Here is a 16,496-nt window from a genome sequence, read left to right on the forward strand (position 1 = left end):
AGTGGCAAATATGACCAAAAATAAATAGTGGCAAATATGACCAAAAATAAATAGTGGCAAATATGACCCAAAATAAATAGTGGCAAATATGACCAAAAATAAATAGTGGCAAATATGACCCAAAATAAATAGTGGCAAATATTACCCAAAATAAATAGTGGCAAATATGGCAAAAATAAATAGTGGACAATATGACCAAAAATAAATAATGGCCAATATGGCATAAAGTAAACAGTGGCAAATATGGCAAAAATAAATAGTGCCAAATATGACCAAAAGTAAATAGTGCCAAATACGACCAAAAATAAAGTGTCAAATATGGCAAAAAGTTTAAAATAGTGTCAACTAGTAAAACAGAGGAATAACGAATAAAAATCTAAATACAAGATATATATTATATGCTTCTGATAACACTTGTATAATCGTACAACATACCCGCGGCTTATATTGATAACCAAAGCAGAAATGAATAGAACTAAAGAGATAATAATATTAATCCAAGTTTCCAAGATGTAATATAGATTGATTCAGGAATAAAATAAGTCAATCGATCAGCCAAAACAAAAATGAAATCAACGAAGCCAAATAATAATACGGATGAAAAGTAAAAGAGGGTGAACAAACTTGGTCCAAAATAAAAAATGAAATAAAAAAATCCCATTGCGGCGATGTCCGACAATCCTTAGACTCGGTGATTCCGGTGGAATTGCCAAATATACGGAGCGAGTAACAAAGAAATGGACATTTGCTTCGGCGACGGGTTGCGTATCTGGCCGGAACGCGCCAAACAAAGGATTACAATTAAAGCAAGCAAGCGTGAATCCTGCGTGCAATTACACCGCTCCATCACCAACAATCCCAAGAAAACCAATTATTCACAAAAATTACACTCGAATCGCTGTTGCAATTTTAATTTCAATTTTCAGCTTTACGATTTATTCATTTGAGTAAAATCAATAATGTATTTATTTATATTTAGGTAGGGATGCACCGATATCGGTACAGATATTAACAAAGTGATTTATCATACTAGTAGTGTATATGATAAAATCATTGTATCACTGTCATACCATTTTATTCTAATTTTTCATGAAAAAAAGTTTGCAAAGAGCATATCCGAATACGTTTCTTTTCTTTTTACGTGATACCTATTTTCTATCACAAATCGAATATCGTTGTTTTTTATTTGTTTACACTCGTAACCCCCTGTCTAAAAAATGTATGCTTCTGAAGTCTGGATCCATGGCGCGGCCAATCAAATAAAATATTATCATTAGTTAGTTAATCGAGAATTTTCTTATTTTTAATCGGTACTAGAAAAATAGATGATAAAATTAGCGAATTAGTAGATTAGTCCATTATAAAAAGGGATAAAAAAGATAAACCCTAAACAAATTTGAAGAAAATTTAAAAACTTATAGCTCGTACCGATAGGTCTTCGAGCAAACAAAAGACTCGAAACTCGGACCCATAGATCTTCGAGTGAAAAACTAAATTAAAAATAAATAAAATAGCCAGCATTTCCAACGGTAGACCGGTTTCGTCCTAGTTGGAACTCATCAGTACCGTGCGGGAAATCTGGCTTGCGACTCTTAAACCGAAAAGATAAACTAAGCCTAGATATTAAAAATTTCAAAACGGAAAGACGAATAGGGGGAGAGTGGTGGATAATAGTAAATACGAAATGTAACGTTAAAAGGAAGGATGATAAAATTAGTAGATTAGTCCATTATAAAAAGGGATTAGAAAGCTAAACCCTAAACAAATTTTAAGACATTTTTATTTTTATTATTTTTAATTTAGTTTTTCACTCGAAGATCTATTTGATCAGAGTTTCGCGTCTTTGTTTGCTCGAAGATCTATTTGATCAGAGTTTCGCGTCTTTGTTTGCTCGAAGACCTATTGGTACGAGCTATGTAAGTTTTTAAATTTTCTTCAAATTTGTTTAGGGTTTAGCTTTTTTATCCCTTTTCATTATGGACTAATCTACTAATTCGCTAATTTTATCATCCTTTGCATTACACTCCATAGGTGGTTCCTTTTAACACTAGAAAAATAGGCCGATATATCGGTGCCTCCCTTAACTCGAGGTGGTTTCTTTTCGCTTGTTCCGGGATTTCGGAGTAGGGTAAGAAGAGTAAGGCTATGACGTCATTTAACTCCGATTCTGTGGTGGAGAATAGTTTGAATCGGAGTAAAAACGTTCTTAAAAAATGGCAGCCTGTGGCCTTTTAAGCGGATAAATTCTGGCTAGCAGACGACCAAATCCGATTTACTCCTTTACACCTCCTTGCCAGAAGGAGTACAAAGAGTAGCCCTAATACTGCGGAACAAGCGAATAGTTTATGGGCCGGAGTAATTATCATCCCCGGAACAGGCGAATAAAACGTTTTAGGGTAAATAGAGTACACTTTTAGACCGAGAACAGGCGAAAAGAAACCACCTATTTATAAGCGTTAATTCCTAAAATGACGCCGTTATGGTATTGCAGTATTTATCATGAATCTATTGATTTAAATAAATTAAATAGATTCGTGTAATTATTTAATATTATTATTATTAGAATAGTTATTAATATAATACAATTATAATCGATAATTTATTATTTAATAATAATATTATGGCAAACAGTGACTCGGGTTTTGTTCCAATTTTCCCCGGGGCACGAGAGGGGGAGGGAAAAACGTTACCCGTGTGAACTTCAATCACGTCGGAACACGTCAGTTTTACGGAACCAATAAGATACAGGGCTGATTTAAGTTTTTTTTACGTTGAAGGATCTCATTTTTCGAGCGTGAGAGGTTGTCTGAACATTGTAATTCTCCGTAAGTAGAAATTAATATATTCTTGCTAAAATAAATGGACGTCGTGCTAGGTATGCAAATGAAATTGTCGTAAGTTCTTTCAGGTAAGATACTTCGCTTTAGACGGCCTATCTTTAAACGGGCCCAAAAAAATCTGGAAGTTGTACACGCTTGGTCATCCAGGCAAGAAAAACAACCGTCGATTTTTTTTTCTTACTCGGCTTCAAACCCCAAGGTACAATGCGGGCTGGGCTAATGTCATTAGATCTTGGTCGATCTCTTATAAAAGACACGGTAGACTGCGGTGTTATTATTGTATTACAGGGGGACTTTCCCAGTAGAACGAGGGTCAGGACGAGAAAACACGCGAAGCTAATTGCAAATTCCCGACCACGGTTAGCCGTAATGTACCGTCCCATCCAGCAAAAACGAACGGAGTTAGCAAATCTAATTAAACCAATATTTAGACGCCAAAGAACACTCGTTTCTACATTCATTACAGAAAGCCACGCTCGGACGTTGATTTTGTTTTCTTAAAACATCGGAAAATCAATTTATTTGATTTAGATCTGATATTTTTCATTGATATTTTATTTTATTGTTTTCACATTTTGTCCGTCTTTTTATTGACAAATAGATTAATAATTTAAATGCAGCGGTAAAGTGAAATTTTAAACCATTCAAGTACTTTTAATTTATTTTGCTCTGAATTGGTATTGTTAGAGAACCTACCTATAAATCGTTTTTAAAACTTTTCTAATCAAATAAATCGTTTTTTAAACTTTTCTAATCAAATAAATCGTTTTTTTAAACTTTTCTAATCAAATAAATCGTTTTTTAACCTTTTCTAATCAAATAAATCGTTTTTAAAACTTTTCTAATCAAATAAATCGTTTTTTAACCTTTTCTAATCAAATAAATCGTTTTTTAACCTTTTCTAATCAAAGAAATCGTTTTTTAAACTTTTCTAATCAAATAAATCGTTTTTTAAACTTTTCTAATCAAATAAATCGTTTAAAACTTTTCTAATCAAATAAAAGAGAGGGGGGTGTCTATCCGGTGATTGAGAATTTCATTCTCAATCACCGGATAGACACAAAGAGCTTGGCTCCCGCCGTTCACCCGCGCCTATCCCGTTCCTCCCCCACCCGCGCCTCTCCTCCCTTGATCACCAGAATTTCCAATCACCAGAATTTCTAATCACCAGAATTTCTATTCACCAGATTCTCCCGTTCACGGGTTGCTTTCCCCCAACCCCCATTCACTGGATACTTTATCTCTCGTTCACCAGCTCCTTTCCCCCATTGCTTTCACCCCTTCTAATCACCAGTTGCTTTCCCCCCATCCCCATTCTCCAGAATTTGTTTTCCTCGCGCAGATATCTGGAGATTAGATTTTTACCCGTTTGCTTATCGCTTCAGAACCCCTTAATTTCTAATCTCTAGGCAATAATAACAAGTTATTTTCAATTTAATTAATTTCCAATTTTATTTTACTTTTAATTACATGATTGCGTAAAACAGGTTCTAATATTAGACCGACATTATAAATAACGCGTTTAAATCGCATTTTATCAATATAAAAAAAATTAACTCGATCTTCGTAAGGAATATGTACAATTTCATTTAATGGGCTGAAACGAACTACCTTCTGCAAGTGCGGATTGTATAAATAATTTTAATAAAAGTTCTACCTCACCACGTCTGACCGGAATAGATATGAAATCGTCATCCTCCAGTGCCGCTGCCCTTGGTGGTGCCGGGATCTCCCATTCTTGCGAAAGGTACTTTTTTTCCGATGGTGAATTATCCCTCGACGGACAGTGTGGAAAGAATCTAGCATGTTCCCATTCTGGTACGTCTCCTGATTCCCATCCTTCTAATACGCCATGGCACTTGTAACATCGTACTTCATCGCCCCGCTGAATATAGTAGAATCCAGCCTTCGCTAGTTGTTCCTTAGTAACGTGGGGGTTTCTCCAGTGACGAAAAGTTTCAAGTCGATACGCTTCGATGTCCATACTGTAAACTGATAGTTTCTATAAGCTATTGTCAACATTCTTAAGCCTAATTGGTTAAGCCTAAATTTCAATAAATGTTTTTTCTATTTATTTTGGTTAGACTCTAAGACTATTTGACTAGAATCTAAGTCTATTTACTTCAATTTAAACAAGGCCTAATTTCCCTCTACAGTAAAATAATAAAGTCACTTACTTTTACGGAAATCCTTAAGCCTTTGCCAGTAAATAGAGTCGAGAAGGCGGGAACGGAGCGCGAAAATCTACGTGTCTCTTCTCGATGAGGTCCAGGAACTAAAAGAACGCTGAGTCGTATATCTAGAGATCAAATAACACTCGAAACTTCAAGTAAATCCTGATTTCTCATTGGTTGAAACCAATTGATGTCACGGGAGAATGTAAAATGTAACCAAAAATAGAGGTTACTGCTCATCGGTTAGCGATAAAAAATTCGTCACGTGTTAAATTAGGCAGATTAGAATAGCTGAAAATACATTGCGCTTACTTCCCCCCCCCCCCTAATTTACTTCTGATACAACTTTGATAAAAATTAATCCTGTTTCGGGGGGAACCCCCAGGAGGAAATCTTAGAGACTATTAACTCGGTAGAATACACTATTTTAGCAATTGCAATTGCATATAATCCTTGTTATTGTAATGTTTGATATATACTGAAATGATTATTGTTGGATAGGAAAATAAAAGAATCGTGATAAAAGTTAATTTTTTTATTCCATATTAATAGGTATGGATAGTAGAACCATACTACTATGTATGGAGCTCCTATCATCCCAGTATAGCTGATGTTCTACAAATTGTAGGAACATCCGATTTCCTGCTACATCTTCTCTCTCCTCAATCCTAACAGAACAATACATAAAATTTTAACTTTAGTACAGCATATATAATTCGTGAAATTTAATTTATTACCTTATTCTAAGCTCATATTTTATACTATCATCATTTCGGCTCGTCCATAAAATTCTATTTATAATCTCTTCAATTCTACATGAAGAAAATTAAAATCTTTAATTTTTTTGTCCCAAAAGTTATTTAAATGTTAAAATAATATTTACCGCATTTTGATTTCTTTTTGCATCGGTCCAGATGAGAATAATTTGTTCTAATTGATTTACTCCCTTTTTATACCATTTTCCATCCCCACCATTTCCTAGCCCCTATATCCTATCTCCTTCTTTTCCGTGATGAAATCTAAGTTAGTGATTGAGTGTGGAATCTATTCAGTGTGGGTAAAGTCTGTAAATTTTTCCATTGGTTAAATAGTGTTCGTAGATAATTAATTTCGTGAGACTGGGAATTTCCACCATCTTCCTCTTAGCGTACGTCACGAGAAGATGGTTTAGGTTCGTGCAAAGTCTAACAAATTTACAGATAAGAGTCCGCATTGTAGTACGTTCTTGCATTGGACTGGTTGACTTAACGAAATTCTGGAAAAAATTTTTTATTTTAGAACTTTGTTTACATGTTAGTAGGTACTATCAGATATTCCATTAGATGGTTATCTTGTACATTACTCAATTAAAACAAATTAAAGTAGTTAAGTTTACAGGCATTTAAATGGGGTGAAACGATCTCCTGCAACTTAATTTAATTAAAAGTTCTAACTCACGTATTTGTAGTGTTTAGCAGCAGTATCGTCTGACATACAGTCACAAACGTCTTCTTCAGGTACAGGTGAGATGTATTTGTCAGTGACCGTAGTTGCTTTTGGCGTCGGGGGAATGTCCCATTCTAGCGAAAGGTACTTTTTTTCCGATGGTGAATTATCCCTAGCCGGACAGTTTGGAAAGAATCTAGCGTGTTCAAGTTCTGGTACGTCTCCTGATTCCCATCCTTCTAATACGCCATGGCACTTGTAACATCGTACTTCATCGCCCCGCTGAATATAGTAGAATCCAGCCTTCGCTAGTTGTTCCTTAGTAACGTGCGGATTTTTCCAGTGACGAAACGTTTCAAGTCGATACACTTCAATATCCATAGCTGATCTAGACCAAATACGTTCTATAGTTTCAAATGATACATTCTCTAAGCCTACATTTACCCATAAGTCTACTAAACCTAATTTTATCAATATGGTTAAATTTCTACGCTAAAATTCTCAATATAAACGCTTTTTTCAATATGCAAATTGTTTTAAATATGTCTAAAAATATAGTCTATTTCAAAGAAAAAAATAGTTACTTACTTTATGGGTAGAAATCCTTTGTCGAGCTGTAGAAAAGACAGCGATCCGTCAGCAGGTCTTTACTCGTCAATGCACCGTAGATAAATGACGCATGGAAGATTAATTTATTCCTATCTTGTTGAGAATAATTCATCACGTGATCTAAACTTCAAATAACCCTCAAATTCTATTGGCTGTCTCTCTCTGACAGTTTAAACTGCCTCTAATGATTGACGGCACATATTAACCCACTTGAGTATTTGGAAAAAACCCTTTGCTACTCAAAGGAGAGTTTTGGAAATACCACGTTGACGATATCAAAATCGAGCTCTCACTAGAAAATGTTTTGACGTCACCCAGATGAGATCCTATTGAACGAGATATTTCCGAACTAATAATTATCACGTGATCAAATCTGCAACTAATGATACTCATTGACGTCACATAATTTTACCCACTTGAAAAAAAAAACCCATTGTAGATTCCTCTCGGGAGCTTTTGATGGAATCATATCCTAGAAAACAATACAATTAATAGAAATTTACATTAAATTAGTATACTATTAATACCATTTTGCGAACTACAGTGAAAAAAGTTACAATTTTACGGTAGAAACGTTTTCAATAACTTAATTGTCTAAAATGTATACTCTACAACAAAAACAAAATAGTAAATTACTTTCTACGCTAATCTTGGCCTAAAAAAAAAAGCAAAATACTAAAATTCATTTTTAACTCTAATTCAGATTCCTACCTGGTAAGCCTAAATTTAATATACTAAGTATAATATGCCTTAAAGTTCAAATACTGTCTAATACAATAAATATTCATGAAAAATTCTTACTTTGTATGTACAATGAACGCTCCAAAAGGCTGAAAATGTAACATGGGACAAGACAGAATTTCTACCCAAACCTTTCCGATTGTATCGTCAAATAAAACAAAGATCTCGCTAAGTCAAAGTTCAGCTATCTTATCAATGGTACGAGCGCACGCGCTCGGAAAAATGAACGAGTCACGTGAGAATCGGTACGTCACGAGCCCCTATGCATAAATGTTAGGGCGTCTTACTACCATTAGATCTAATCGCACTAGCACATTCTCGAAAAATAAACCAGTTCTTGGGAATAAGAGACGGTTTTTTTATCAAAGATAAGCCAATTTATAGTTTATTGTATGAAAATATTAATTAATTCGGAAATATATTCGATGCTTACTGTTTTTTTATAATAATACGCTGAAATACATTTTCCAATACGTAAAAAATTAAAGCTAGACCTAAAAAACCTGTAAAGTGTAAATAGTTAAGACTATTTTTTATCAAAGTAAGCCAAGTTTAAAGCTTATTGTCATTGGTTCCATAACAAAAACCACATTGTAACGTGATAATGGCTGCTCACTAATCCCAATTCCATGTGAAACTCTTTCAGTTTCTTTAAGTTCCTTTTGAGTTACAAAATAGGGTTTTAGAAATAGATTTTTCCTATTTCATTAAATATAAGTATTAAAATTTGAATTGCTTCATTAAATTATGCATTTGTACTGTTGTACTGTACTGTACACAATACCTGCATTTGAAATTGTATAACATAAAAACACAGTTTTTTAAAAAAATATATCAAGGTTTTCAATTCAGTTAAAGGTTCCATAACAAAAACCACATTCGGATCAAAATAAATTTATTTATTTATTTTATTTTTATACAGATTTTTTTTCATTTTTTTTGCCTTAATTTCAATTTTGGGAGTCGGTACCCGTTTCACCGAAGATGAAGATGCTTCGTTTTATTCAGCGTAGGGTAAATCGCCGTGTAAAAAAACATCTAGCATTGCATTAACTTTTTCCTCGTCCTCGTCCGAGACCCCTACAATACGTCTCTCGATCTATAAAGTAAAGAAATCAAAATAATAAGCTAAACGATAATCCATACCTTCTATTCACTAGTTCAATTTATCACTGTCTCATATATCCACTATCGTACATACATACATACATACACTAACTTACTAACGCTTTAGTCTCCGCAAGTTTTTATGTTGTATAATCAAAGTTTTGAATTGAATAATAATAATAATAATAATAATAATTAGATCAAAACAAATTTCAAGCTTACGTTAATGTATTCCCTTGAGTGAGGGCCCAATCTTTGAAAAATCTTATCAATGACGACATGGGTAGCTAGATGGACGTCGATGTAACCTTCGTCCTCTTGCAGGTTCAATTCACGTAAATACCAGTTTTTATATTTTCTTAACATTATTTCTAACGTTCTAAACGAAAATTGTTTTTCGGTTGGCATATCAGGCTTAAAAGAAAACCTAAGAACAGCTTTAGTTACACGCATATCCACGTTATTTTCCATAGCTAATATTTAGCCCTTAAACTTGCTCGTAATTACGAAGAATGTAAAAATGTAGATTGCTCGCTCCTATATTTATGCCAAATCAGAAATCACTTGAAATAATAACTTCATTTGGTACTTAAAAACGGTGAGAGGTGGGAGGAGGGGTTTGGTAATTTATAAATTTTTATAATCAAGTGTACCATAGCAAAAGTATATAAATAATACAAGAAGTGTACTAATTAGAATTTTCGCTCGCCAGGTAATTTCGTTTGATTTCCGTTTCGCACGGACGCAGATAACATGGTAACGCGACTACAGCGAACCGATAAAGCTAATTAATAAAATATTGTCAACCATTTGATATTAGAAATGTTAAAATAAAACTTTTACAGATAAATCTAATTTATAAAATATTGCCAATTGAGGGTTTGCAAGTTAGTTTGATTATAGGTTTTGTACCATCGTCTGCTTCGTAAACTTTAGGGATGCGTTGGGAGGGCTCAAATTAAGCTAAGGGGATACACTTCTTGTTTAATTTATATACTTCTAACCATATTAAAGTATCAATTTTAATTAAAGGAATTCAACTTAAGTGTTGTTTTGCTATCTGAAATTCGAAAACAAAGAAGGTAGTACAGGGGTACTTAAGTTGATTTTAATATTTTTTTAGAAATAACTTAAGTATACAGCGAAATAATCATTAGTGGTATCTAATTTTTTTAAGTGCCCCACATACTTCTCATCTCGTATAAAAGGGGGTCATTTTTGTACTATAAAACCATTCCATTCCTGAAATCCGCTACAGGAAAATCTGCAAAGGGATAAAAAACAATATATATAGCTTAAATCAAATAAATAAATAAATAAATATATTCTTTATGGATTATAAGTTCGCGAAAGGTGTGTATTATATTTAATTTCTTACATTTCGTATCATTATTTAATAGTGAAGATAAGTTGATTAAGCTAAGCAATTTACGAGCGACGTCCTAGCGTACTTGTAATTAAGAAAGTAAGTACTTAGTTTTACGATTTTGCTTAAAACTATGATTTTAAATCGATAAAGTGAAACACGTAAAGTGTCCCTGACCAAAATTGTTTCACAAACATCTGTACCGTTTAATAAAATACGAGTATGATGACGATTTCTAGAGCCCTATGTTCAATAATGATTCATTAGGAAAATTTGAATATAGTTTAAATTTTTAATTACTTATTTTTGGGTTGACTACCAATTTGGAGGACTACTCTTTTGATTTTGATATAACTAAATTTGATTGGTTTTCGAAAAGTTTTCTCTTCTACCCCCGCCCCCAGTTTATAATTATGATGTCAGTTGTAAATTGTTTTTTTCGAGTATAAAAAGGGTAAACAGAAAAATTGAGAGATAGTATTAAGAAAACAGCCAATTCGAATTGTTTCGGAATCGGCTCGAGGGACTAAGTACGTAGATATACGTCAATTGCAAATTCTAAACTTTGTATATATATTATATTCAATCATTCATTCTTACTAATTTTATAGTAATGGATCCTATTTCCATAACTTTGGCCTCGGGAAATGAGTACGTCGGTACGACAACCGAATCTATGATTTGCTTTCACTGCGGCGAATGTACGGAAGAATTGGCTGTAAGAGGTGGAGCACTCTTCTTTTGCTGGGGTCGAGAGTGCGCGCATTATCAAATGGGTGTAATTTTTCGACATGGTAATGTCTATACCAAACACATCCCCGGGCATCTTATAAAGGAGTTCCCGCCCCATCTCCGCTGTACGTACTGTGGAAGAAGAGGGTCGAAGAGAAGCCGTCGACAGGAGGAGTGCTCAGCGTTCGATTTCATGGGATGCTGTCATTACCCTAAGCCTCCCAGAGACCGAACTGTAGTTCGTTTTATAAATAAATAAATAAATAAAATTGCGAATAATTTACAAATAAATGTCTATTGACTTTTCTTCATCCTATAATATAAGTTTATTCCTAAATTTTTAAGCTTATTACAATAAGATTTCTTTAAGAGACTGATGGTGCCCCAGCCGTGTACTTAACAAACGGTGTCAATAGTATCGTTGTCTCAATTCAATCTTGGGATTGTCTTACTGAAAAATGGTCCTATGTCATTGACGCTCTGGGGTCACAAACAGGAATACGAATTACTCTACCAACGCCTACTATTGAGCAGTATTCGGATTGCTGTTACAACCATTACTTTCGCGTAACGTCGACAGGCGGATTCTAGCGTACTTGTAATTAAGAAAGTAAGTACTTAGTTTTTACGATTTTGTTTAAAACTATGATTTTAAATCGATAAAGTGAAACACGTAAAGTGTCCCTGACCAAAATTGTTTCGCAAACATCTGTACCGTTTAATAAGATACGAGTATGATAACGATTTCTAGAGCCCTTTAAATTTTTAATTACTTATTTTTGGGTTGACTACCAATTTGGAGGACTACTGTTTTGATTTTGATATAACTAAATTTGATTGGTTTTCGAAAAGTTTTCTCTTCTACCCCCGCCCCCAGTTTATAATTATGATGTCAGTTGTAAATTGTTTTTTTCGAGTATAAAAAGGGTAAACAGAAAAATTGAGAGATAGTATTAAGAAAACAGCCAATTCGTTCGGAATCGGCTCGAGGGACTAAGTACGTAGATATACGTCAATTGTAAATTCTAAACTTTGTATATATATTATATTCAATCATTCATTCTTACTAATTTTATAGTAATGGATCCTATTTCCATAACTTTGGCCTCGGGAAATGAGTACGTCGGTACGACAACCGAATCTATGATTTGCTTTCACTGCGGCGAATGTACGGAAGAATTGGCTGTAAGAGGTGGAGCACTCTTCTTTTGCTGGGGTCGAGAGTGCGCGCATTATCAAATGGGAGTAATTTTTCGACATGGTAATGTCTATACCAAACACATCCCCGGGCATCTTATAAAGGAGTTCCCGCCCCATCTCCGCTGTACGTACTGTGGAAGAAGAGGGTCGAAGAGAAGCCGTCGACAGGAGGAGTGCTCAGCGTTCGATTTCATGGGATGCTGTCATTACCCTAAGCCTCCCAGAGACCGAACTGTAGTTCGTTTTATAAATAAATAAATAAATAAAATTGCGAATAATTTACAAATAAATGTCTATTGACTTTTCTTCATCCTATAATATAAGTTTATTCCTAAATTTTTAAGCTTATTACAATAAGATTTCTTTAAGAGAGAGAGAGAAAAGAATTGCTTAAATTATTAAGTTAGGGTTATAAGTCAACATGATAACTTATATCCTGGGTATAATTTACTAAACTTTGACTTGATAAAGTAGGTAATATATGATTCCATCTAAGTATACAAAAAAAAATGCTTCAATCTTTCAATAACTTTATTTAAATTACATTGATTGTGGAAAGGCTTAATTTAAGTATGCGAAGGATATAATTTACTAAACTTCAATAACTTTTCGAAAACCAATCAAATTTAGTTATATCAAAATCAAAACAGTAGTCCTCCAAATTGGTAGTCAACCCAAAAATAAGTAATTAAAAATTTAAAGGGTTCTAGAAATCGTTATCATACTCGTATCTTATTAAACGGTACAGATGTTTGCGAAACAATTTTGGTCAGGGACACTTTACGTGTTTCACTTTATCGATTTAAAATCATAGTTTTAAGCAAAATCGTAAAAACTAAGTACTTACTTTCTTAATTACAAGTACGCTAGGACGTCGCTCGTAAATTGCTTAGCTTAATCAACTAATCTTCACTATAACAAGATCTGTTTACAAGAATACTTCATAGATTATCTTAAGTAGCGTATCTAAAGAATTTTAAATCGAGTTAAACGCTATAAAAGGAATTTTTTCGTAAAACTTGTCATTTGTGTTTGAAACTTCTTTACTCGTTAGAATATTTTTTTAATATTTGTCTTTAATATTTGTCTTTAATATTTATCCATAATGGAAATTCCTCAGCAAATTCTGAAATTCGTAAGATTAACGAAATATGCATGCGCACCTACTCGAGAAACACCTGGCTCTGCAGGTCTTGATTTATGTAGTGCATATAACTATGTTGTAGCCCCCATGGCAAGAGAGCTAATAAATACTGATTTAAGTGTAGTTATACCTGATTTCTGCTACGGCCGTATTGGTAATATTATATATATATATATATTTATTTAACGAATACCATGTTTTATTTTTATTTATTTATTTCTAGCCCCTCGTTCGGGTCTTTCCGTAAAACATGGTATTGATGTTTTAGCAGGTGTGATAGATAAAGATTACACTGGTACAATAGGGGTTGTCTTGATTAATCACGGGAAAAACGCATTTAAAATTTTCAGAGGCGATCGAATAGCTCAACTTATCTGCGAATGTATTTCGATGCCAGTTCCTATGGAATGCCTTGTGAGTTAAATTGATATGTTCCACCCTCCAAAATTATTATTATTATTTCAATTTTCCTGTTTTGGTTTGTATTAGCAAATTGAAGAAGATACAGAAAGAGGTTCGAGAGGCTTCGGTTCTACAGATATTTGAAATAAATATTTAATGTGTGTTTTTTTTCATCCATATTCCTAATAATAATAAAACATGAAAATGGTTCGTATTTTTGTTTATTGTTTAGAAAATTACAGTATGTCTCCCAACAGTAATTGTAAATGTTTTATATCGTTCAAACAATAATTCATTAGAGAATATATTTCAAAGGGGCAATTCCCACAGAATTTTTCTAAAAAGAGGTTTTCCAAAGGCTTAGAATAGTCGTTTGAGAGACGGAATCCACTGTATAGTTCTAAAAAGCCACAGGGATTCTCTCTCCTCTCCAAAGGTTTGAAAACACTATAGAAAGTTCTGAATTTTTGTTCGAGAACTTCATACATTGTGGTGATGGATGATTGATTTTGCCGAAGTACGGAAAGTTGCTCATCAATTCTGGGTTTACACTGATCGAACGCAATTACCTGGGGTACGCTAAGCGTCAAACTCCCAGTTAAACACATTTCATCTAGCAAATACTTTTGACTAAATGGTTGCAGAATCCAATTAAACTCTCCGCCTGTTGACGTTACGCGAAAGTAATGGTTGTAACAGCAATCCGAATACTGCTCAATAGTAGGCGTTGGTAGAGTAATTCGTATTCCTGTTTGTGACCCCAGAGCGTCAATGACATAGGACCATTTTTCAGTAAGACAATCCCAAGATTGAATTGAGACAACGATACTATTGACACCGTTTGTTAAGTACACGGCTGGGGCACCATCAAAAATTGAAGCTGTAACTCCAAAACCAGAGTGTGACTTCAGAGTAAGACATACTTTTTTAAAAATAAAAAATCATTAAATAATGATACGAAATGTAAGAAATTAAATATAATACACACCTTTCGCGAACTTATAATCCATAAAGAATATATTTATTTATTTATTTATTTGATTTAAGCTATATATATTGTTTTTTATCCCTTTGCAGATTTTCCTGTAGCGGATTTCAGGAATGGAATGGTTTTATAGTACAAAAATGACCCCCTTTTATACGAGATGAGAAGTATGTGGGGCACTTAAAAAAATTAGATACCACTAATGATTATTTCGCTGTATACTTAAGTTATTTCTAAAAAAATATTAAAATCAACTTAAGTACCCCTGTACTACCTTCTTTGTTTTCGAATTTCAGATAGCAAAACAACACTTAAGTTGAATTCCTTTAATTAAAATTGATACTTTAATATGGTTAGAAGTATATAAATTAAACAAGAAGTGTATCCCCTTAGCTTAATTTGAGCCCTCCCAACGCATCCCTAAAGTTTACGAAGCAGACGATGGTACAAAACCTATAATCAAACTAACTTGCAAACCCTCAATTGGCAATATTTTATAAATTAGATTTATCTGTAAAAGTTTTATTTTAACATTTCTAATATCAAATGGTTGACAATATTTTATTAATTAGTTTTATCGGTTCGCTGTAGTCGCGTTACCATGTTATCTGCGTCCGTGCGAAACGGAAATCAAATGAAATTACCTGGCGAGCGAAAATAATAATTAGTGCACTTCTTGTATTATTTATATACTTTTGCTATGGTACATTTGATTATAAAAATTTATAAATTACCAAACCCCTCCTCCCACCTCTCACCGTTTTTAAGTACCAAATGAAGTTATTATTTCAAGTGATTTCTGATTTGGCATAAATATAGGAGCGAGCAATCTACATTTTTACATTCTTCGTAATTACGAGCAAGTTTAAGGGCTAAATATTAGCTATGGAAAATAACGTGGATATGCGTGTAACTAAAGCTGTTCTTAGGTTTTCTTTTAAGCCTGATATGCCAACCGAAAAACAATTTTCGTTTAGAACGTTAGAAATAATGTTAAGAAAATATAAAAACTGGTATTTACGTGAATTGAACCTGCAAGAGGACGAAGGTTACATCGACGTCCATCTAGCTACCCATGTCGTCATTGATAAGATTTTTCAAAGATTGGGCCCTCACTCAAGGGAATACATTAACGTAAGCTTGAAATTTGTTTTGATCTAATTATTATTATTATTATTATTATTATTCAATTCAAAACTTTGATTATACAACATAAAAACTTGCGGAGACTAAAGCGTTAGTAAGTTAGTGTATGTATGTATGTATGTACGATAGTGGATATATGAGACAGTGATAAATTGAACTAGTGAATAGAAGGTATGGATTATCGTTTAGCTTATTATTTTGATTTCTTTACTTTATAGATCGAGAGACGTATTGTAGGGGTCTCGGACGAGGACGAGGAAAAAGTTAATGCAATGCTAGATGTTTTTTTACACGGCGATTTACCCTACGCTGAATAAAACGAAGCATCTTCATCTTCGGTGAAACGGGTACCGACTCCCAAAATTGAAATTAAGGCAAAAAAAATGAAAAAAAATCTGTATAAAAATAAAATAAATAAATAAATTTATTTTGATCCGAATGTGGTTTTTGTTATGGAACCTTTAACTGAATTGAAAACCTTGATATATTTTTTTAAAAAACTGTGTTTTTATGTTATACAATTTCAAATGCAGGTATTGTGTACAGTACAGTACAACAGTACAAATGCATAATTTAATGAAGCAATTCTAATTTTAATACTTATATTTAATGAAATAGGAAAAAT

At 33.4% G+C, this 16,496-nt stretch overlaps 2 protein-coding genes across 6 annotated transcripts in view; both read right to left on the bottom strand.

Moving 5' to 3' along the window:
- LOC149934461 (protein phosphatase 1 regulatory subunit 14B) overlaps positions 1-16,496 on the bottom strand; it is a 90,888-nt gene that overhangs the window by 25,108 nt on the left and 49,284 nt on the right. The gene's annotated exons all lie outside the window — the stretch shown is intronic.
- On the bottom strand, positions 4,319-8,154 carry LOC149934462 (baculoviral IAP repeat-containing protein 1f-like). Of its 4 annotated transcripts, none has more exons than XM_090181190.1 (6): positions 7,028-8,154; positions 6,452-6,827; positions 5,898-6,269; positions 5,752-5,826; positions 5,018-5,682; positions 4,319-4,832 (listed from the first exon to the last, which is right to left on the bottom strand). In XM_090181190.1, exons 2-3 carry the CDS (start codon positions 6,818-6,820, stop codon positions 6,063-6,065), a joined length of 576 nt encoding a protein of 191 aa, XP_090037316.1. In that variant the 5' UTR covers positions 6,821-6,827; positions 7,028-8,154; the 3' UTR covers positions 4,319-4,832; positions 5,018-5,682; positions 5,752-5,826; positions 5,898-6,062. The 4 variants fall into 3 exon arrangements, with proteins under 4 accessions (XP_090037316.1, XP_090037318.1, XP_090037317.1 ...); XM_090181191.1 differs by having other exon boundaries at positions 5,752-6,269; positions 6,452-6,822; XM_090181189.1 differs by having other exon boundaries at positions 5,752-6,269.

The sequence above is a fragment of the Leiobunum rupestre genome, chromosome 7 (genome assembly GCF_980474605.1).
Source record: "Leiobunum rupestre chromosome 7, qqLeiRupe1.1.hap1, whole genome shotgun sequence".
Classification (NCBI taxonomy): domain Eukaryota; kingdom Metazoa; phylum Arthropoda; class Arachnida; order Opiliones; family Sclerosomatidae; genus Leiobunum; species Leiobunum rupestre.